The following is a 23,992-nucleotide window of genomic DNA, read 5'->3' on the forward strand; positions in this document are numbered from 1 at the left end:
GCTGTCAATTTTTCCCGACCATTTGCCGATCGCAGACGTATAAACTTTATTCAGTTGTGGAACGAGATTGACGAAGTTAGTTGGCAGCGAGGTTCTCGAAACGTGACATCGGTGTGTCATAAAAAGCAACAAGTTTTTTTTCTATGATGAATTTTATGTGTCCATGATCAACGTATCGTTTGTTTTTCCCGTCATTTACGTCGCTAGTCATTGGATGTATAAGATTTGCTTGGAAAGGAAACTTGTTCCGGTTTTGATTTCAAAAAAATAGTTAACCACTGGGAATCTATTAATTAACTTTACTGTATAAACGTACATAAAAGTTATATAAATTTGATTACCTCATTGAATATCGTCCCATGGTGTTTGATAAACGTATTTCACGTATAAACAATAATAAATATATTCGCGTTTGTGCAATAATTTCTCGCAGGTTTATTTACATACTTACGTGTAGTTGTATAAAATTATCTATCTATTTTATGTATAAAGAGTTTAGATTTTTCTTAACGCACAATTTATTATAATAAAAAGATAAATGTGTATTATTTAATCACAATGCCAATGTCATGTGCGTTGGAGATTATATATAATAAGCTCCAATTGCGCTTTTAATCGCTCGTTTCATACATTCTACCTATTTATCAACAAATTAACGCACGCAATAATAAACGCGGTATAAATATCCTTATCGTCTTTCGTACGCATGTCTTTGTTATATAATACATGCATACTATTTAAAACAACGCGTATTTTTCATCCGTTATACATTCGTAATATGTTTGATCTATTTATTTAAAATATTTCTTTTTTCTTCTTTAATCTTTCCATTTCGACAAGAAGACCGGGAGGGAAAGAAAAACAAAAAATCCAAACTACGAATCGATGAAAATTTCCTAAATCTAATAAAAAATCACATTTTAAAATACCAGCAATACTCTAAAACAACTTTTCTACCAAAATTTAGAGTCTAGAATACTTTTCAAATCCAGTGTAGCCACTATTGCTACAGATTCCGTTTTTTTTCTTCCGCATATGATCAGAGCCCTTGACCATATATATGTACACGGTATACGTCACGCACATGCAGTACGAGGGATGAAAAGAAGGGGTGTGTTTTTTCTCTTTCTTTTTATTATTATTATTATTTAAATTTTTTTTTTTCTTTTATCCCTCCACCTGCACCCCTTATATTTTACTATACGGGTATATATTTACGCGTTGTACGTATGTCGTATAGTCGAGGGTAGAGTTTATGTATACGTCAGTCCGGTATTTGAGTTCGTCGAGCTAACAGTCCGTCGTAGTTTCAGTTATAAAATTGTGTACAATAAATGATTAAAGAGTAAAATTACTTGTGTCACATTTATCAGTTATGCGAATGAACGTGTAAAATGACGGTTTAAAAGAAAATAAAATAAGTAGTTAAATGTAATTTTTTTCCATCTTTCAATAATATATTCAACGTTGCGTAGATTTTATTTATGCAACGAAATGTGCGAAATTTATTTTTCGTTATTCTTTCTTTTTATTTTATTTTTTTTTTTTTTGAGAGAGAGAATGAGCGGATGATTTGAAATTTTTAATATACAGCAATTGCCTCACTTTGTTAGAACAATTATTAACTAAACTCACGTCTCGATTTTCATCTCATTTTTGCGATATTCCTAATTATATTTTGAACGATAAAAATGATGATTCAAATTATTCTGTGTGTTGTGTTCGTTATTCGCAGCGGATTGTGATGCAGACATTTTTTTTGCCGCGTTTCGTTTACCTGCAAAATATATTAATTTTTACAGGATGAAACCCTAAGTTTTGAGGATAAAATTCTTCTTCTCACAGATTTGCAATGTTATTATTAATTAATAATATAAATATCGCTGCGTTAAAGTATATATATAAAATGACAAAATGATAAAAATATATTTAAAAAAAAGGAGAGACAATAAATTGCAGAATAAATTAAATCTGTAATTAAAAAGTCGCTTTCAATCTATTTCTTATCTTATGTATAATCTTTTAACTTTGTTCTATTTCTTTCCATCTGTTTTTCTTGGGTCATTTTTTTTTTGTTTCCTTTCTCACCAATAGGAATTATTATATTTGTATCTAATGCGTAGTGAATGAATTTAGGAAAAAAAAGAAGTTTTGCCGTGTCTTGTGTTATAAATAAAGAATTGATACGTGTATAACAATTAGTGTAACGATTTCACGAATCGATTGATCTTTATCTTATTCTGTCGAGTTTTTTTTTTTTTTTTTACTCTTTTCATCATCTTCAACATCGTTTCTTACATTTTTGCGACGCCCTAATATCGGCAACCAGCGATACGCCAATGAGAGCAAAATTTTCAAACATCAGGAGCTTTCGTTATTTCTCTGTATTTTTCAACAACTTATAGAATTTCGTTTATTTTTTTTTTTTTTTTATCATAGTCGAATCCAATTTTTTAAACCTTTTATTTTAAAGATGCTACTTCGAATCGTATTATAGATACGTAATAAATACTTTACTTTATGTTTTACCGTAAAATCGATACATTTGTCTGTCTTTAGTACCTATTATTTGTATTATACGTGTATTTCCCATTTTATTTATGTACATTGTACATACATCGCGTGACGTATGCGGTTATTATTTTCATGTAAATATGAATATCTCTTCTACATAACGTTATTTATATAGATAGAACCATTTTATCGGGATGTAAAACAATGTGTACAGAGATATATACATATATACTAGGGTGCCCTATTTTTTGTAACTTTTTCTCTCTTGTATATATATAAAACTTAAAAAAAAAACTAGTCTAATATATACATACCTGTAATAATGTATAAATGACAAATTTTCACATCCCATACGTCAGATAATTTATAAAATTTATTCTACCATCGCTGAATATCTCTCGGAGTATCTCTGCACTCTCTTTTTTTTTTACCCTTCATTGCCATCTCTCATGTAACGGTCTGCACTCGTGCCTGTAATATATACATAAAACGTACATATATATAGGTATACGCATGAAGTACGTATAGAGCGTGCGTAAGTAATAAATAATGAAAATAAAAAATATGGAAGGGATGTAAAGAGAGCAATGTATAAAAATAGTACTCGCGGGCTCGTGGCACGTATCACTTTATATCTTGGAATAAACGTGCAGACGGAAACGGAAACTGCTTCTCAAACACGGGGTATAAAGTTCTCCTCTTCTTCTTCTTCTTTTTATTTATTTATTTATTTATTTTTTTCTACGGTGTAACGCCGACTAGTAAAATTTGTCAAAGAATGCGATAAAAGCAAAATAAATAAAGAAGCTTGTACAATAAAAATACAAGTACACTTCGCTTCACACTGGAACATAATAAAGGAAGTAATCTTTATAAATGAAGTGAAAATTAATATTGTATAGTTTAAAACGAAATGAACTTGAAAATGATTCCGATGAAAACGATTACTCAGATTTATCAGCGAATGAATTTTACAAATCAACGTTCAATGAAGTCACTGAATTTCGAATCTATATTATTATAAACGAGTTTAGTGAAATGAATGAATTTTGAAAAATGCAGAATATTCATCAGTGTGAGATTAATGTATATAACAAGTGTACGGATTTTTTTTTTTTTTTTTTCATCTTGAACGATTTAAATCTCAACGGCTTTTTTTGAAACGATAAAAAATATTTTTAAAAAAGAGATCATCAAGGAAATGTCCATGGCAGCTGATGAAACTGTTCCTACCGCCGATTTTCACAGCAACATTTCGACGGATGAAAAAACAACACTCGATGAAACTTTTCATTATACTTATAGAACCTCGGGATCCGCCAGCGGATTATTTTCAGCAATGTGCACCACATCCGTTAATGATAATAATAATTTTACCATCGATAAAATAGCTGAACCGATCGATCATCTCAAGCAGCTTCTTTTCCGCAAATCGAACGGCAATAATTTTATAATAACCGGTTCGAACCCGAATTTACCTCCAGACAATGAAAATGGCACGAAAAAACGCTGCTCTTGTGCTCTTCATCATATTTTAATCGAGGTGATGCGTCATCTGCGATAATATACGATAAGATTATAACCGATATATATATATATATATATACATTTTTTTCTACGACATGCGTTTCTGCAACAAATTGAGAAAAAAATGCAACTGTCTTTGAGGATTTTTTCTTGTTTAATTTTTTTTTTTTGCTTTTAATCATTTTCTGCACCTCATTAATCGCGTTTTTCTTTACGCACACCGCACCCTTTACCTCGCGATAGCAACCCTGTATTTTCACCCCCTTCTACCTTTTTTTTACGCGTTATTCACACGCCGCTGAGTGTATGCAAGAATATTAGCCCCTCTCAACTTTGCCAAATAGAATTTTCTTTACTTTTTTCTCTCTTTCTAATCAGAAAAACGAAGAATAGCAGCATCGAATTCAATTGCAACAATTCTCTCGTGATAATGTTATTATTATTAGTATTCTTATTGTTATTATTATTTTGTATTGATAGCTTTTCTTGTGCTACATCGATTTCCTTTTTTTTTTTTTTTCAATACTATAATATATACTAAATGTTTGTGATTTTGAACCTTGAATATCTCTCCTTCTCTTTCGCTTGATCAATACGCAGCACCTTACTGACTGACAGAGCAACCAACTCGCATTTCGTTCATCTATCGTGTCTATATAATAAAAATAGATTATGTGCATGTTTTTCTTTTCATTTCCTTCTACAGATGTATGACAGAATTTGCACTTAAAAGATGTACGATTTAGATCTTTGCGTTTTATGACATTCTTTTTTTCTCTTTTACGGTTCTTTCAATTTTCATACATTTATCGACTCACCAAGTTACAGGATATATTTATATATATTTACTTATTTATTTACGTGTGTAAAAAAATAATTCTCGATGAATACCCAAAAAAAAAAAAATATAGTAATGTAATTATTGATGATTTTAATATTAGCAATGATGATAAATCGATTTTTACACGAAAATTCGTGCGAGCTATGATACACTTGAAAGTGTATATTTGTATCAAAGTATGGAAATTTTTTAATTTCCTAATCACTTGTTGTATATTAGTTTGTGTATATATATATATATATAAACAGAAACTGCTTGTCATACATTACTTATTACGTTCGAGGGGAAATCTACTTGCGAAAATATTCTTATAAACTAGAATATAAAAAATAATCATGTCATGTTTTTATTTTGTTGTGACGAGTGGAATGTATTTTTTTCCTCTTATAATCGGTATATAAATACAGCTAGATATTGTATAGAAGAAATAGTAATATATTAGATTCTGAATCCTAAATTATCATCTTTTTCTTTGTCGATGTTTCAGGAATTCTCTCAGTTAACGAAAGAGTTGACAGCGGCAAGGGAGAGTCTTCTCGAAAGGGAGGAGGAAATATCCGAATTAAAAGCTGAAAGGAACAACACCAGGGTATGAGGATAAAAATTTATAACAATTTATGTCGTTTGATTTTCTTCCATCTAACATCTTCATTGAATTTAAATTGAAATGAAGCCAACGATTTCATTATCTTACCATAAACGCTGAAGTGCTAAAGATACAAGCATCGAATACTCTATAACGAATGAAAACTGATTTTTTTTTCTTTCTTTCTTCCTCCGCCTTCAGCTCTTGTTAGAACATCTAGAATGCCTAGTATCGAGGCACGAACGTTCCCTGAGGATGACGGTGGTGAAAAGACAGGCCGCGGCACAGTCAGGAGTATCGTCAGAGGTGGAAGTACTGAAGGCGTTGAAAAGCCTGTTCGAGCATCACAAAGCCCTCGACGAAAAGGTAAGAATCTACTTATCGGCGCTTATCGACCCGCCAGTGTATTACCCATCGAGCATTCCATAATCGTGTTATCAACATTTACAACGACCATAATTTCAGGTGCGAGAACGATTGCGAGTCGCCCTAGAAAGAAATACTACGCTTGAGGAAGACTTAGCCCATACCAAAGAAGAGGTGAAGTTGACAAAAGTGTAACTCGTTGTCGTTTCATAGTCTTTACCTATATTTAATCCTACATTGTTCAGGATGCATGCGAATATGATTGGGGAAACAGTCAATTCTTTAGCCATTTCTTAACTGATGACAAAAAAAAAAAAAAAATTATACCAATTCTCTTACTCCCGCAGCTTCAGCAGTATAAAATCAGCGGACATCAGCCCAAGTCGATTGACGATAGACCTAAGGAGAATGGTCAGACTGACGATAGTCAGCAGCAAAACAAGGTAAGCCGACATGTTCGATAGTAACGTTACGTCGGTAACGAATATTCGAATATACTCATAACGTAACATAACTTACATAAACATTTCCATATACATTATACTCATACTTATGTTACGGTGTATCTATCGATTCACCTTACACACACACCATCGATAAGATACACGTGATATCATGAATGCGCAGTAGCTTACATAAATACACGTACATGCGTGTGTGTGTGTATATATACAAAGTATGTCTATGTATATTGATACATAGAATATTGCATTTAAAATACATGAAAACCATGTCGATATGTTCATTTCGTTATTTTTCGCATGCTAGTCTTTAAATTATAACTATTATTATTATTGTTGTTGATGTTGTTGTTGTTGTTATTATTATTATCATTATGTATTTTCGATCCGTATGAAATTATTATCGATTGCGTATTGTCGACTACTGTTTTTGAAATTGCTTATACGTACGTAACAGCTTGAATTGAGTTTTTTTTTTTTTTTTTCTATACCGTTGATACGAATATAGGTATATGATTATTACACGTACACGTGGTGTTGCTGATTATTTGAATTCTCCGTTTGAGTCTTTTTTGTGCAAACAATGCAGGGCTGATTGTAATTATTAGCTGTGACTGAATGGTATTTTATTACTTTGCTCTCTCTCTCTTTGTCCTCTGTCTTTACAACTTCACTTTCTCTCACTTGTTTGTTTTCTATCATTAAACAAATCAAAAACAATAAAAAACGTGGAGAAAATAATTTTTGCTCGGATATGTAAGAGAGAATATTATAATATCTTTTTTCTTATTGTACTCGCATCTGTTTACATACATTATATTATATAATAATATCGGTGTCGTTTCGTATTTGTCCAAAGTTATTTGTACATTATCATTACACGTATAAATTTTCACTATAAACAGTTGAATAATTTTATCGAATTGCATAAATACGTTATCGCTTTGATAAAATTCGAATTAGGAAAGTATCCTTTTTCGTAGGCAAAGAATTAATATCAGTGTAGTAAAAATTAGGTTGTTACTCTGTAGTTTTCGCGTATTTTACAATCACATGGATAACAAACGAAACGGATCTTCTCAGACTTTGAATGTGCGTACGAGTAATAAATGAAATCATTTTTATTTTCTTATCCGATTTGATTTCTTTTCACATATCACTGTAATAAATGCATCGCAAACACTCCTATACAGATATAAGATTTATACGCCCCACGTTGTGTAGTATAAAAAAGAGAAAATACGGTTGTCTTATTAATCGACGTACGATATAGTCGTAGAGCGTAGAGAATACTGGATGATGATGATGATGATGATGACGATGACGATATTGTATTATGATGATGATGATGTGCAAAAATGCGAGCAAAGCGAGGCATTCTGAATGTAGTGTTGTGATCGGGCAGAATCATGCAGACCAGCAAGGGAACCATCAACAACAGCAACAACAACAACAACAACAACAACAACAACAACAACAACAACAACAACAGCAGCAGCAACTACAAAACCAAAGTATCTCCAACTCTGGGTCAACCAGGCTAAGCAACGGCAGCCTCGATCCCACCGAGCAAGACTCTGCTGTAAGAGTAATTGACTTGCAGGCTACCGTTGATAAGCAGGTATGCAAAATAATAAGAAAAACTTTGACTGACGGTCAGATCACTAAACTTGAAAATAATAATAATTACAACCTCTAACAACTCTCCATTGTTGCGATAATCATCTTACGTTTAGATTACTCACCGTACATTTTTTAACCAAATCTTATTTAGTTACTATGCTTCTGTCTTCCTCGTTTAGACATCGCTATACATTCGGTATCGCTCGTCGCACATCGCGGTTTATCGAAAAGGAATACGAAAAAAATACGTTTCTTTTAATTTCATTCTTTTATACACCCTGTACTCATAAGGGTTTATAACGGTCGATGAACCGACGCAGTCAAACTTATATTAACGTATGACATAAGATGAATGAAGAGAGGAAGTAGACGACGTTTACTCTCTATAATCATTCAAAGATAAATTTCTGGCTGGGTCAATAGGATGTATGTACGTAAATCTTTCTAACGTTCCTTGGGATTCTAATTCTGGATTGGCCACTCTATCGGCAGACTTTTTCTATTTATACATCACGCACAGACTCGAGAGAGTAAAAGAAAAAAAGAACAAACAACCTTGTCCAAAAAGTTATCTGTATCCACATTGAACGTGTCCCGGATCAGAAAAACGGTATGAAATAATTGATTAAACAAAGAAATGTGATTAAGCTTTGAATTTGATTGACTAAATAAATAATCCTTTGTCAAAACTGTAGGAATTTATAGTATATTACATTGATTATCTAAACTATGAAACGGTCCACCATGTACTCTCTGTCTTTGCGAATATTGTTTACACGTGTTATATGCTAAACGTGTTTTGACACGTGTCTCACACGCTCGAACATCGTACAAAGGTAGGGCATTAGTGTAAAAGTGTAAATCCATATTAAAACATCATCTTCACCGTAAGTCAGAGCTGTAATTGTATGTTGTTGTTTCTCATTTTCATTAATTTATTTATTTTTCCGGTTTTGTTCTTTTTTTTGTCTAACAAATGTTTTTTCCCCTTTCTTTTAAATAATGTGGGCGATATATGCAAAGCATTTGATGAACGTCAATCTTTGCCTACGTATATGAATGTTGGTATAGATAGATCGTTTGTGGATTTGTTGATAGCATTATTTTTTCATAGGCTTGTAGAACGGATTGAAGAACGTAAAATTTTTGAATTAGGTAACTAGTTATTCATCGCTGCCTCATTCATTCGCTCGATCAATCTGAATCTCCCTCTCTCTCTCTCTTTCTCTCTCTATTTCTCTTTGCGTGAGCGAGATTTTGAGAAATTAATGAAATTACTAATTATATACTGCATGCGCTGTCAAATGTGGAATGATAATTAGTGAATCGGATATTTTTTGTATGATTACGCATGACTTAGCGCGGATATGGTGTAAACGATTTCCTAATAAATATTGAACATGTACCAACAACACTTACAAACCAACTCTTCCAATCAATATAACATGTTACGTATATCCGTTATCAAACCCTCTACATTATTATTGCCGTCCAGTTTTGATTAACAATTGATAATATTCATACGACTCTTATTGTACGGTTTATTTCAGAGCAACGAATTAAGTACATGGCAGCGTCGGGTAGCAGAAATGAGCGGGCGAGTAGCCGAACTCGAAGAAACGTTATCTAAGGCGCAAAAAGACCTTTTGAAATCACAGGAGAGTAACGTCAAGCTGCAGAGAGATCTCAGGGAAAATGTGGCGCAGAAGGAGGACCAGGAGGAGAGGATAACAACGCTGGAAAAGAGATATCTTAACGCTCAAAGAGAATCGACTAGTCTTCACGATCTTAACGAAAAATTGGAGCAAGAGCTTCAGCACAAAGAAGCTCAGCTTAAGGTATAATCGTTACTTTTCAATCGGAATTTAATTTGTTTTTTTTCTCGCTATTGAAAACTTCTCCTAATAATCGCGTATTTATCCGTATGATCTTGTCTCAATTAGCTACAAGAAGAAAAAATAGCTGCCATACAAGAGAAGCTTGAATTAGCTGAACAAAAACTTGCCCAGTATTCGAAACTGCCAGAAATGGAAGAGCAGCTGAAGCAGAGGATGGAGGCTCTGACCCAGGTGAGGAGGCCCAACCAGGTACGCAGGCGAATCATATCACCACACTGCTACGTCTGCTCGCTCGCTAGCCTATCTACGTTTCTACACTCTTACTTTTTCATCTACTGTTGTTTATTCTGTTATCACTCTCTTATTTCTTTATATTTACATGTATATATTACAGTCTGCTTAAAATTAGTTTCATTATTATTACTTGTCGCTACGTCTTTTATTTAGCGGCTTTATTATTTCAATCACATCAATTTTCTTATACATATCTAGACATAGATTTATACGATAGATAGATCGTAGGCTGTTTAAAATTCGATACTTAAATATGGAATTTGCAAGGTTAACAGATTACCAGGTAGCTCAAGTCCAGGTAGAGTTTATTCAAATACTGCGTTAATATCGTACGACAGGGTATGGTCGCAGTGTGGAGATGTGAGAGCGCTACCTGGTCCTCGATATACCTTGACACACTAGGTATGGGAAATCGTGTTTTTTATTCCTTCTTATTTCACGCTCGTTTATTATCGCACGCTTATGTCTATCACCATCAATCGCATGACACATATTATTTTTAATTGATGTTATTTTCTGTACTTTTACCACTAGTTACTAATAGAAAGAATCAAGCATTACCATTCATCAGTGTAGAGAGACTCGTTCACTAGTTAAAAATGTTTTCAGTAGATTACTATTAATCTTTGAATACATGAAACTCTTTTTTGCAACTTTCTTAATTAAACTAAGCTCTGTGACCGTTCTACTTGTTGCTTTACACTGGTGAATGAATATCATTTTACGTAATGTAGGTAAATACGATTCAACGTCGTTATTCACTGCTCGTAATCTCTTTTTCTTCATTTAACTAAAATCAAAAATCTCCTTTTGTCTTTATTGATTACTTGAAATTTTTCATGAAAACAACTAATATTGAAATTGGATAAGGTAATGAAAAGAAACAAGACGACGTTGTAACGATTGCAAAGCATTGAACTTTTTTTTATAATCGTATCATTTACAAATATGTATGTGACACATTTTTATCAGGGCACATATGTATGATGGAATCGTTGTTGCGATTACTTAAAAAAAATTTCACAAACTATTCGGTAAACGAACTAGTTAAATACAATATTCTTATAATGTTATAAGCAGGCTCAAGAGAGACACGGTAGCGCGGAGGACAGAATTCAAAGGCTAGAAGCGCAGCTAGAGGAAAAGAATGCAGAAGTAATGAGATTAAATCAACGGCTAAAAATGAACGAGGAGCATAATACTCGATTGAGTACAACGGTCGACAAGCTGTTATCTGGTAAAGATTGCCAGCGTTAACTAAATCCTCTAATACTGCCCGGAGCGTTTGATTCCTTGTTTATTTGTCGTTTAAACCTTTGTTCTCATATCAATTATCAAATTTCAGAATCTAACGAGAGATTACAAGTTCATTTGAAGGAGAGAATGCACGCTTTGGAGGAGAAAAATGCGCTCACCCAAGAGCTTGAAAAAACAAGAAAGATCGCCGAGGAACTGCAGAATGAAAAGACGGAGATTGTCAAAGAGCTTGGTAAAGCAAGGCTCGAAATTGACAATGTTAAACGTCAAATGCTCCAACAAGAAATAGCCTTTAACATTCAACAGACCGATGCATTGACCAGAAGTCTCTCACCGAACGTCGTCGATCCCGGTAGCTTTTCACGAAGCGCTAGTCACAGCAGTTTCGATACACATTCGTTACCAAGACGAGGAGTGAAGCGACCGCCGATGGACGACGATTCCACAAAGGTAGAATACCGGGACAAGACACGGCCAAATCGGTCCTTCCGGCCAGTGGAACAACGTCATGGTCACACGGTTTTCGTTTTTGTTCATAGGGTTACGTTGCGCGAACGTTAGCCGAACAGGAATGGGAGAAATTACAACAAGCCCACGTGCTGGCCAATGTACAGCAGGCCTTTGATGTTTCGAGTGACGCTGAAGGGGACGGAGATAATGAAAGCATATTTAGCTCAGCCGCTGATGTTATCAGTCCGACGGGTCATACGGATGCTCAAACTCTCGCGTTGATGCTTCAAGAACAATTAGACGCTATAAATAATGAAATCAGATTGATACAGGTAAGATAAGCGCGATTTGTGCGCCACAAATTTTCAAATCTAATACCGAACTTGCCGTATTTCAGGAGGAAAAACAGAGTACGGAAGCTAGAGCCGAGGAACTTGAGTCTCGAGTTGGAAGTTTGGAACACATGAACCTTCTTGCACGAGGGCGAAGTTTGGAGAGAGCTTCGCCACCGTTGAGCGGACGTTCGACCCCAAAATCACATCACAGTCCGAACAGAGATTATCTTCACAAATATCACACCGTGAGTTTTAATTATAGACAGTCGTTAAGTTGCAGGAATCTCGTTAAATTCGCTTGGGAATTGTGAGAATTTCTCTTAAATCGATCTATTGGGGAGATGGAAAAAATGTTGCCCATTTTGATGTAACGATTTTTGACACAGGCACCAGCTTCAATGTCGCCAGCACACCTCCATCAGTACGCAGCAACTCTCGTCAGTCCTGGCCAACTTTCAGAGTCCCTTCCGGCAAGCCAGGTTTGTTGTTAAATAATCATTCTTTGCTTTAGCGTGTAGTTGAATTGTAAAATTTGTTCTATCAAGTATGATTTCTCGACTGCTTGCACAAACTCCGGAAACTAACCGAGTCACTGTTGATTATATTTCGTTAATAGTCTAACGAAAATGGTATAATGCTTTCTGCCTGTGGCAGCTGCAGTTGTCTGGAGAGGAATTACATTCGGTCAGTGAAAGAGACAGCACCGGTGGAGGAGGGAGCGGAGGAAGCGGCGCTGCATCTCCACTCACTGCCAGGTCGTTGCGATTGGAACGAGTCGCACAGGCGCTGGCGCACAGTCAAGAAGAGTTACGAAGGTATGCGACAATGATTAAAGTTACATACAGGAGTGGTCGGCGTGGTAATGTAAAAATAACTGAAACAATCGGTAACCCTTTTTTATTTTTAACGTCTTTGGAAGAGACTATGAATTTTTACACTTGTTGTTTAATATTCATGCTGTCAGACGCACAGGGCAAAGTGGATTCCCGAGTAGCGGTTACTCCGTGCACAGGTTAAATAAAACTTATAATACTGCATGCATTTCGTATAACGTACCGTTGTGCACAACGTATCTAAACGAGGTATGCCAACATGAAAGGGATGACAGCGACTCGAGCTCGATTTCGTCAAATCAAAGTCAAAGTAACGAGCTGAGAGTAATAAAAAATTCGTCGGAGAAAAGAAGCGGAGCGGGAGATCAGAGAGTATATCAGTTGTCGGATAAAATAATAAATAATAATTCGAACGAAAAGTTACTTCGACAAACCTGCCCCATTCATGACAAGCATCGAAATCTGAAACAAACAAGGGAACTTATGGAAAGAAAGGAATTACACATGTCTATTACTCCGAGAAGAAAAAGGTTGCTTTATTATTTTAAATTAATATTTCTTTTTTTTTTCTTTTACTCTTTAATCTCAGTTAATCAGACAGCAATGTTTACAGGTTTTTCTGTCTTACGTGTAATTTCGAGTAGGTATTATTTTTATAACAATATTGTTTGTTCTCTTCTTTCATTTTGTTTTTTTTCTTTCCATTTCTGTAATTTTTAATTTTTTTATTTTGTTTTTGTTTTTCAATTATTAGTATCATTACTAAACGAACTTCGGAGTACTTTACATAAATTTGAAACAGTAAAGCTTCTTCTATAAGTTTGATTTTGTTATTTATTTATTTATTTATTTTTTTCGAGTATACCGCTATCGCTCACTGGTACAGTAGTATATTCAACGATCGCACAAGTTTTCTGTAAGTTCCCTAGTCTTGCATGATCAAATATAAATACGTACACCGACACACACATTATTACCACTCATATGTACATATACAATCATTTAAGTATGTTCATATTTACCTATACGAAAAAAAGAGATAAGAGCAAGTAGCTCCGCATAGTAAGGTATCCTAGAGTAGAAAATTAGAGACTAGATTAGCGCTCCATGCAAGCAGGCATGGACAACATAACAACAGCGCACTCAATTCTGGGACTCCCCCTTCTCCATTGTCCTCACGCCACAGCAGCCAGGACAGTTTGCACAAAAACAATCTAAGCGGTGTCGGACTTCCCATCGGTCAACTTTCCAGCTCGCATCTTCACATGCAGGCCAATATGAGTCCGGCAACGGCCGCCGCCGTCGCCGCAGCGCAAAAGAAAAAGGGCATCAAGAGCAGTCTTGGAAGATTCTTTAGTAAAAAGGAAAAGGTGAAGATTTCTTGATCAAAGTGTAGATACTTGAATTAATAAACAACGACTGTTGCTGTTTCTATGAAAAAAATTATTTTACAGGTCAAAGGAAAGGACACCACCATGCCAGGGGATGTTCCGGGAATGGGTGGTGCAAGCACACCAGCTGATCCTGATTATGGAGACAACATTTCGCTGGCTGGAACATTGGGTGGTAAAGGTGACTTCGATCATAGGAAAAAGAAAAGGTTCGTTTAGTTCTTTCCATCAATCAATCTACCGTGTAATTCTGCTTAGCTTTACCCAGCGGTGTCACAATATATCGATTAATTTCTTAACAGTATACTAGACTCTTCTCGACACGAACTCTTGGCTGGTGCCATGAAGGCGGGAACTCCTTTCGCTCTGTGGAATGGACCAACAATAGTAGTTTGGCTCGAATTGTGGGTAGGAATGCCTGCTTGGTATGTCGCCGCATGTCGGGCGAATGTTAAAAGCGGAGCGATAATGAGCGCTCTGAGCGATACCGAAATACAGCGAGAGATAGGAATCAGGTACATATAAAAAACCGTAGCATCGATCTGCCGTCAGGCGATCACTGAGCTATGTCAATGTCCACAGCAATCCCTTACACCGCTTGAAGCTCAGACTAGCCATACAAGAAATGGTCTCCCTCACCAGCCCCTCTGCACCAAAAACTTCGCGCACCACCCTGGCCTTCGGTGACATGAACCATGAATGGATAGGCAACGTCTGGCTTCCCAGTCTTGGACTCCCTCAATACCGATCCACCTTTATGGAGTGCCTTGTAGACGCAAGAATGCTCGATCACTTGACCAAAAAGGATCTCAGAGGGCAGTTGAGGATGGTCGATAGCTTTCACAGGTATTCTATGTGTCCTTTTACCTATTTTAATTCATGCACTCTCTTTCGCCGTCAAACATAAATTCACACCGACAACGTGTCTTCTAGAACGAGTTTACAGTACGGTATATCCTGTCTGAAGAGGTTGAATTACGATCGGCAGCAGTGGGAGGAGCGACGCAGAATCGCTGAGACAGCAAACGTCGACGTTCTGGTTTGGAGTAACGATCGCGTTATAAGATTCATACAATCTATAGGTTTAAAAGTGAGTAAATAGCAGATTGCGCAACTACTGCGCTAAGTATTTATCCTAACTGATTGCGCGAAATTCGATTTTGCGTTCCCAATTGAATGCGCAAAATATTATATTCCCGCACTGGTGGTTTTTCCAAATAATCCGCAAGTTTCGAACTGTTTTAAAAGTTCAAAACGTCCCTGACACTTTTCGAGGAGAAGGTAAGAATTTTTTTACAACATCTGCTTGGAAAGTTCGATTTTAAAAATATAAGCAACATGCATAAAGTTTCCAATTTACGAACAGTGCGGTAAAAGGTATTGGCGCATGCGGACTACTGAAATGCCCGATTTTCCGCACCATGGCTGTTTTGGCGCATGCGCACTTTTGAATAACCCGATTTCACGTATCGTGCCATCAAGTAATTACCTAACCGAAATTTTACACACTGCCAGCAGTACGTTCATGGCTTCTCAAATGAAATTTCCCTTCATAGGCGATGGAAAAAAACACGTGTGTCACGCGTGTGGATAGGTAATATCTGACTTATGTGAATGCAGCAAGTGCCATCACCTATTAAGTTACAATGCAACCAAATATATTTTGGTTCAAATGCCAAACTAGTGCGGGAATCTGCTATTTTCGGCACTCATTTGGGTACGCCAAATGAATTTTGCGCACTCGGTTCGTAAAAATAGTACAAGTCTTTCGTTATATCGACGTCGTCTCTTCCATCTTTCCTGTACACGCTGAAATTTATTTATCTAGGAATACGGTGATAATCTTCTGGAATCCGGTGTACACGGTGCGTTGATAGCGTTGGACGAAAGTTTTGACGCAAATAGTCTCGCTCTCGCCCTACAAATTCCTACCCAAAATACCCAGGTAAGGTTTCTTCCTTTCCTTCATTTCGATTCCTTGTAAATTCCCTGCTCTCGACGTATAATTTTTTTTCCTTCCAGGCTAGGCAGCTACTCGAAAGAGAGTTCGGAAATTTGGTGGCGGTAGGAACCGACAGGCGACCGGACGAATCAAATAGTCTTAAATCTTGATCGAGCCCTTCAAACTCGAGGCTGTCTCATCTTCACCCTCACCATGTCTAGTCTAAAACCCCAGCTAATATCTGTGCGCGACGTTTGCGCACGTGTATATCTGTGTTCGAATGTGCGCTGCTGCGCGTGTTTCGCGTCACCCAAGTTGTATGAGCTTTAAATATCACTCCTTTAGCTATGCTGCATACACTTAACATGCTGTTATACATAATTTTTAAATGAGAGGACGTAGATCAATTTAATTTTTTTCTTTATTGCTATTATTATTTTTTCTTCATATTTTTTCCCTCCTAATTTCAATTTCAACGGAGTTAAATTTTGGTGAATTATTTTTAACGAAGAAAAAAACAGGACAGACTAATATGAATAATAATATTAATATTAATAATAATAATAACAATAATAACAATAATAATATAAAATATTATAATAATAATAATAATAATAATAATAATAATAATAATAATAATAATAATAATAATAATAATAATAATAGCAACAATAATATGTAAACGACTGCAGTTAGAAGACATTATCAAAGAACAATAATGTTAGCGTGTGTCTAAAAAAAAAAAAAAAGGAATATCAAGAAAAAAAACGTACATAATGATTGAGAAGATGAAATGATAAACAACGTTTTATAGAAAAAGGTAACAAAAAACGAAAAGAAAAAAAAATTATGACAAGCGTTTGAATGAGGCGTGTGCGAAAGATGCCATAGGTGTTGTAATTAGGAAAAATTTATGATTATAAATATATGATAATGAATAATAATTATTGGTTATACAATAATAATATTAATAATAACGATAATAGCAAAACGTGTAAATGAAGTAAAAAAGGGAAAGAAATATATGGAGAGAAAAATGCAAAAAAAAAAAAAAAAAGATCACAAAAAGAACAGAATAAAAAGAATTGCAGTGAATGACGATAAGTTACGCTGGTGTTGTTAATGTTGTTGATACTGAAAAAAGATCATTGTTGTTAATATTTGTTTCCCCTGCGAAATAATAATATCTACTGGAAGCGCTGTCAAACTTCTTGGACAGGGTCTTGATTTTTGTATTTAAATGAAACTAAAACTTTTATAACCACTATTATACATGTATGTATGTATGTATTACAAAATGAAAAACTGCCAGTCTCTTATCAATGATTATAAGTCTATACCAGGTAAAACATTATATATATATATTATATGTACATGTACACACATGAATACATATTTATAATAGGTATATGTAATTACAAAGAAAAAGTACAATCACTTACTGCTTAAATGCGCAATTGATACAACATACATACATTTATACGTCTGTTTGTTACATTTTTTTTTTTTTTTCTTCAAACACAATTTCATAATACATACACGTATTACGTATTTATAAGCGTGTCTTCCGTATCATATAACACAGAAATATATTATTTACCGAAATCATCTTAATTATCCACATATAAAAAAGTCACAGTACAAGACGCATTGAAATCGCAGTATTAACTTCATCTTCATTATTTTTACTTCGTTTTACCGTTTTAATTTGAATCGTGAAGTACTCAGTTATTACAATTCAACAAAGCTCAACATCTTTTCTTTTTTTATTACCTTTAATTTCTTGGTATATATTAAATATCTGTATAATAATGTATACGTGATTGAAATTATGCACATACATGCATATCTTGACCCTATTTGGAATAGTTTGCAGTGCTTGCTAATGACTGAAGTTATTTTTAACCATATACATATGATATATAGCTAATAGTGTTCATGAACATTCCAAAAAAAGAAAAAAAGAAGAGGAAAAAATTAATAGAAGATAAATAACTAAGAGACGAGAGAAGAAGGAAGAAAGAGAAACAAAATAAATAATACGAGAATATCTCATCTACATGTTCTATCTCGCATAGGCACATATATGTAATTATAATAATTATGATTGTGACAAAGTGCGCAGAAATCCATTTTTAAATGTACTTTGATACCGCGTGTAATGTGTTATACGTATACATATACATGTACTATACGTGCGTATATTATGAATACTTCTATTGGAACTTTGTAAAAATCCCCGAGCTATATTTAATCGTGTAAACTGTTTGCAGCACAGATACGTTGTACCAGGGATTGGTCAATTCCAATTTGTCTTTATCCCTAACGATATATCGTTATTGCTTTCAAGTATACATAAATCAGAGTAATGAAAAAAAAAAATAAAAATTGATATAAACAACATACTTTTTAGATTCAGACAAGATGTTGTATGTATATAGAAAAAAAAAAATTGCTAATCGCTGTGTGTGCGAAATCATGATATACATACGTATGTTTATAACAGGATTGTTATTTATAGTGATACAAACCAGGAAATTTAACTGACTCAATTGCTTGACTCTTTTGCCGTATGCGATTAATTGTGTGATTTGAATATGACCCGTTATTGAATGTCGTAATTTTCTTACGTCTATCGTTTTGCAAACAAAACGTATTTCGATATTTGTCAATCAATGGTCATATTCGTTACAGGGGATTTGTGTAAATTAACATTCTACTATGAACATTCTTTTGAGAATGATATCTCTTTGAGACCGATAAGTCGAAAATTTAGCGAAAACGAAATGGCGAGTAAAATGAATTGTTTATACCTGACATTTGGATAAAATCGGATATTTCGTGGAGCAGCGGGTGTTAAGAAAATTGTTAAAATTTATTCGGATTATTTATTCACGGGTATTTTCCTATTTCGTTGTTCGCAATTTTAATTAACATACGTAAATAACTGATTGTTACTTTACGATGTGCGAATACTTTTAATTTCCGTCACTTCTAATCGAATTTCTCACTGTTTCCGATCTTATGTGTCTTCACAAATATATGCGAAACGGTTATTACAATGGCTAATCAGAAGGAAGAATAAAACTAAACAGAAAGTAGAAGAATGAACAATCATAGTTTGAAAATAACCGATGCAAACATGCTCTTTAACGACCTTATATTAGTTACCAAACATTATTATTTTTCGTTTCTTTTTGTATCATAAAATTGTTTTTATATGTATAAATTATATTATATTATGAATACAGAATTTGGAGAGAAATATTTGACTATTTTGTGTTTCGCCAAGATACCGAAAATGATAACGACGATGACGACGATGAGAAATTTAAGTATTAGGTAGCTCGTTGTTTGTTGAATAATGCGCACTGATTTTAGTAGCCATGTAAAAAAATTAGATTTTATTTTGAAATGCGACGGACTGTTTGGTCCGAGCTGCGAAGCAATTCGGAAAAAAAAAATACTTCTTCATTCGGTGCAGCAATTTATATTATATTAGTCAAACTGTTGTTGTCGATGATTTTACTTTTCTTATCTTTTCCTCAAATAATCAAAGACGTGCTGTTAGCAAAGAAGTCTTTCTACGAATTTCGTTGAGGAAAATAACAATAATTGCTTTGAATTGACCATATCTAGATGACATTGACGGAAGCTCATGACTCGCAGTATTAAGATCAATAATATTGTGTACAAATCACTAATGCATTACCGTGAACGATCTGATTGTCATAAACGGAACACAAGTAAGCGGCAAGTAGATTACAATATATGATATCACAGTTTGTTAACAGCATGTTAAGCGTAAGACGTGAGATCATACATTGCACACTACTAAAATTGCATAACTTGTTACAACATTATCGCTAACGCGTGCTTTATTAATGCCGATCATATTATGATTGCAAAACTAATTACAAATGTGGAAAGTAAAATTAGGTAATTTGCACAAAACTCGTGACGTCTTGCTTGCACATTGGATCCAATTGTACATGCAATACATCAGAGTAATTGCATAATTTGCGTAGATCGATATTATGTGAAATTAGATCCGCGGAGTTATCTATTAGTTCAACTTTTTTGTTCTATTATTTTTCTTATTTACTGAAAATACTATTTTATTCAGAAGTATAATAATTGTTGATAAAAACCAAATTTCGTCATTATACATTTATTCAAATCCAAGATCGAGAGTTTAAATAAATTAGTTCTAAGTTTCTTATAAATTACATAAGTTTTCAATGTGCATATAAAAAGAAATATACGTGTAAATATTAAAAAAAATGTATTCCAACTGGTGCATTCTGTTACTGAATATAGTATATAAATCCACACACACATACACACAGACATATTTATATACTTACTGTATATGTATATGTATGGGGATCAAAAAGTCGGTAGATATTTTAGTTCAATTATTATAATATTGAAATTCATTTTCACCTTTATTTTACAATTCCAATTGTCTGTATAAAAATCGTACTTATCATAAACTAAAGTATCATATAGTTTATTAATACTGATAATGATAATAACAACAACAGCCACAACAACAACAACAACAACAACAACAACAACAACAACAATAATAATAATATATAAATCCAAAGTATAGCGAATCGTATTTCCATTAAATACATTTTTTCCCGCATTGTCATTTTTTCCCTCCTTCTAATAAATTCAATTTAAATGGCAAAAATGTTTGGCTAGCTGATATGAGGTTCAATGAGAGTAACGCTTAGTGACTAGTCAAGTTTGACAAAACCCTTGAATGAATAAATGGCCTTTATATTAAATTTATTAATAAAGCTTCAATACAAAGATAATAAAATTTATACAATTTATAATTTAACAAATTAACTCTCAGATCGTTTCTACCTATACATACATACATACATACATACATGCATACATTACATAGCATAACTAGAATATCATGTAATTGTATAAATGTAGATAATTAATGTGATGCGTTACATATTTTCGCCGCTTTATTGTGTATAAATTGAACGCGGTTGAGAAATTCTTATTATCAAATACTCATTATACGCATACATGGTGTTCTGTGCTGCCTCCGTGTACATCCAAGGCTTGGAAGAAGCGAAAAAAAAAAATTAATAATGAATGAAAAATAAAAATAAAGAAAGCAAGAGGAAGAGAGAGCGAAAAAATGAAGAAATTCTGGACCACTGCAGTTATGCAATGAAAACTTGAATATGCTAGTGTATAAACATACAATATACGAACGGCTGAATTATCGAGTTAACTCAATTCTGTGACAGAAGTGATAAATTATAAAGATATTATTCTTTACAGCTTTGATGGTTCGGCGAACTGTTGCTGTAATTATTGATACGAGTATAGAGGCCATGACGATGATCACGGTATAGTACGTAAAATAGACAAATTCACGATTAATCTATGAGTTAATAATAATAAACGAGATGATGATCGCTGTTAATCGGTTGGCTGTTTTATACTTGCGTATGAGTATAACTTAAATATGAAAATAAAAAAAGTGTAATAACAAAGTGCGTAACCATGTTGCGTATATATTACCACTCGTTCAAGAAACGCATAATGAGTAAAGATCAAAAGAATACGTCATTCAAAATCCTGCAGCGCCGTGTCTCGAGTATATTGTATATATAAATATTAATCAATATGTACACATTATACACACGTTAATGTGACTAATTGATTTCATAATATGATTTATTTAATAGCAATGACATTACTAAAACATAAAATTGTTATTGTTACTGTTATTATTATCATTCTTAATATCATTATTGTTGTTATTATTATTATATACATAATTGCGACGTACAATATGTTGCACATTTTCAAAGAAATGATTTGTATATACGAGTATATATGTGATATATCAAAGATACGGCACTGTGCATATGCATATACATATATTATATATATATATATACATATATATATATATATATATCGTCGTGTGTGAGAGCCTGTGTATATATACACACACATTTACAATTGATGATAATAACAACATATTGCTATGTGTACACCTAACGTATTGTAAGCTGTCCTTGTAATTTTTATATACCAACTGCATAATTTACTAGCATTATACCTATACGTATATATATATATATATATATATATATGTGTGTGTGTGTGTGTGTGGGCGTGCGTGCATGCGTGCGTGTGTGTATGTGTGTGCACGAATATACATTGAAGGCTATGATAAAAAGTGAAAAATAAAAAAATTTCGATGTAAAAATAAAACAAGAAAAGAAGTGCTTATCGGATAAAAATACGGCGAAAGAACGGAAAAGAGGCGGAGAATAGTAATAACAATAATAACAAAACATCAAATGGAATATACATATTATAAAGTAATAAATTATTATTATTATTATTGAATTAGTGAATTATATAATCTAATTACCAATTTATTCAACTTAAGGATCGTGGATCTGTAAAATTGTCACGTGTAACAAACAAAGAAAACACATAATGATAAAACAATGAAGCCATATTGTGTAACATTTTAATTATTATTTAAACGTTGATCCGGCAATAATACTTATGTACTGTAACGGGTACGGTTTATCTTGGGGCCGAAGCATATGAGATAAATTCGTTATTGTGTGTTCTTTGTCAAATTCTGATGAAACAATAGATTTATAAGGAACCTCCTCTGATGGGTAAAAGCTGGATCGGTTTATCAGACCCAAAAACCCTGGATAGTCGAACTGCACGGACTTGGGTATCACCAAAGCCGCCTTGGATATGTAAACAGGCACCTCCGCCCGTTGTTCCCTTCAGTAAGACAAGGGCTTGTAGGCCGTTGCTTGAAACTGGAGACAAGTGAGAGAGACGTATGTCACCTATTTGGAGATACGGGCTAACCAGTACTCCCTTCTAATCGCGAACTCGGAATAAACAAAGTCGCCTTCCTGTATTTTGTTACGAGTTATTGACCCAAAACACCGCCAACCTTCCAGACCAGGGACTACATTGACTGGCTGTTGGTTTATTCCCCTCCCCTTTTCAAGATAAAGTTATATGCTCGAAAATATGTTGACGACGAGACAGACGAGTGTATGTTTATATAGAATACTTGTTTTAATAGCGATAAATTCAGGTCCAAGGGTCTTTGTCAGTAGACAATGATATGGTTTTACAAAATTTAACCGTAGAGAAACAAAAAATAAAAACAAAATTAAAGAAATAATAAAACTATCAGAATTTATCGGTTCTGCTCCTAACTTCCCTACAGCTCAAGGGTGAAATACGCTGCTCTATTCAATATTTCCTCTAGAGGTCCCGGGCTATCGTGGACTCTAATTTCTATACTCTTTTCAAATTTCGGACTACGCTCTTTGCTTGAATTTCCTCTCTAAATGTCGTGAAGCTAATTTCGATAACTCTCTCTAGACGAGAAACGCTTCGTACCATAATGACGCAACTCGGCGCTTTGCCGGACAATTTGTAACCGCTCTTCGTGGTCCTCCAGTTTTATACTCTCCCAGGGCTGTTGTTGGGTTATCCTGTCGACGTCATTTCCCTATTTGTTTGTCCGGTTGTGGGTCGTCGTCCTCGTATGCGTTGGTCACGGTCGATATCGATGGTGTTCGCGATCAGCTGTCTGTGTTAGTTGTTGTCATGATTTGTGTGTCACGGGCATCGTTGATGTTGAGGCGATTTTGAACAGTTGTCCCTTACAGTACGTAATATTACACGTATTATACC

General features: G+C 34.2%; 1 protein-coding gene and 1 long non-coding RNA gene across 7 annotated transcripts in view; one reads left to right on the plus strand and one right to left on the minus strand.

Annotated features, from left to right (window-relative positions):
- The window catches only part of Liprin-alpha (PTPRF interacting protein alpha), a 28,823-nt gene extending 11,460 nt beyond the window's left edge, over positions 1 to 17,363 (plus strand). The window contains exons 2-22 of one of the 6 annotated variants that reach the window (XM_046618561.2): positions 5,370 to 5,471; positions 5,670 to 5,834; positions 5,934 to 6,025; positions 6,182 to 6,277; positions 7,685 to 7,916; positions 9,469 to 9,756; positions 9,862 to 10,005; positions 11,128 to 11,287; positions 11,396 to 11,757; positions 11,847 to 12,089; positions 12,155 to 12,337; positions 12,479 to 12,571; positions 12,747 to 12,907; positions 13,057 to 13,104; positions 14,115 to 14,295; positions 14,380 to 14,525; positions 14,619 to 14,831; positions 14,899 to 15,162; positions 15,250 to 15,406; positions 16,145 to 16,261; positions 16,339 to 17,363. In XM_046618561.2, coding sequence (XP_046474517.1) covers positions 5,370 to 5,471; positions 5,670 to 5,834; positions 5,934 to 6,025; positions 6,182 to 6,277; positions 7,685 to 7,916; positions 9,469 to 9,756; positions 9,862 to 10,005; positions 11,128 to 11,287; positions 11,396 to 11,757; positions 11,847 to 12,089; positions 12,155 to 12,337; positions 12,479 to 12,571; positions 12,747 to 12,907; positions 13,057 to 13,104; positions 14,115 to 14,295; positions 14,380 to 14,525; positions 14,619 to 14,831; positions 14,899 to 15,162; positions 15,250 to 15,406; positions 16,145 to 16,261; positions 16,339 to 16,428 — 3,537 coding nt within the window. In that variant the 3' untranslated portion in view covers positions 16,429 to 17,363. Of the gene's footprint in view, positions 1 to 5,369; positions 5,472 to 5,669; positions 5,835 to 5,933; positions 6,026 to 6,181; positions 6,278 to 7,684; positions 7,917 to 9,468; positions 9,757 to 9,861; positions 10,006 to 11,127; positions 11,288 to 11,395; positions 11,758 to 11,846; positions 12,090 to 12,154; positions 12,338 to 12,478; positions 12,572 to 12,746; positions 12,908 to 13,056; positions 13,105 to 14,042; positions 14,296 to 14,379; positions 14,526 to 14,618; positions 14,832 to 14,898; positions 15,163 to 15,249; positions 15,407 to 16,144; positions 16,262 to 16,338 lie in introns of all 6 variants that reach the window. The other 5 variants (XM_046618557.2, XM_046618558.2, XM_046618562.2 and 2 more) reach the window with 5 other exon arrangements.
- Positions 334 to 4,059, minus strand: LOC124215322 (uncharacterized). The gene is made up of 3 exons (XR_006882326.2): positions 3,892 to 4,059; positions 2,829 to 2,985; positions 334 to 1,777 (listed from the first exon to the last, which is right to left on the minus strand). It is a non-coding gene; the product is annotated as an uncharacterized lncRNA (long non-coding RNA).
- Positions 17,364 to 23,992: the final 6,629 nt, after the last annotated feature.

The sequence above is a fragment of the Neodiprion pinetum genome, chromosome 3 (genome assembly GCF_021155775.2).
Source record: "Neodiprion pinetum isolate iyNeoPine1 chromosome 3, iyNeoPine1.2, whole genome shotgun sequence".
In the NCBI taxonomy this organism is placed as follows: domain Eukaryota; kingdom Metazoa; phylum Arthropoda; class Insecta; order Hymenoptera; family Diprionidae; genus Neodiprion; species Neodiprion pinetum.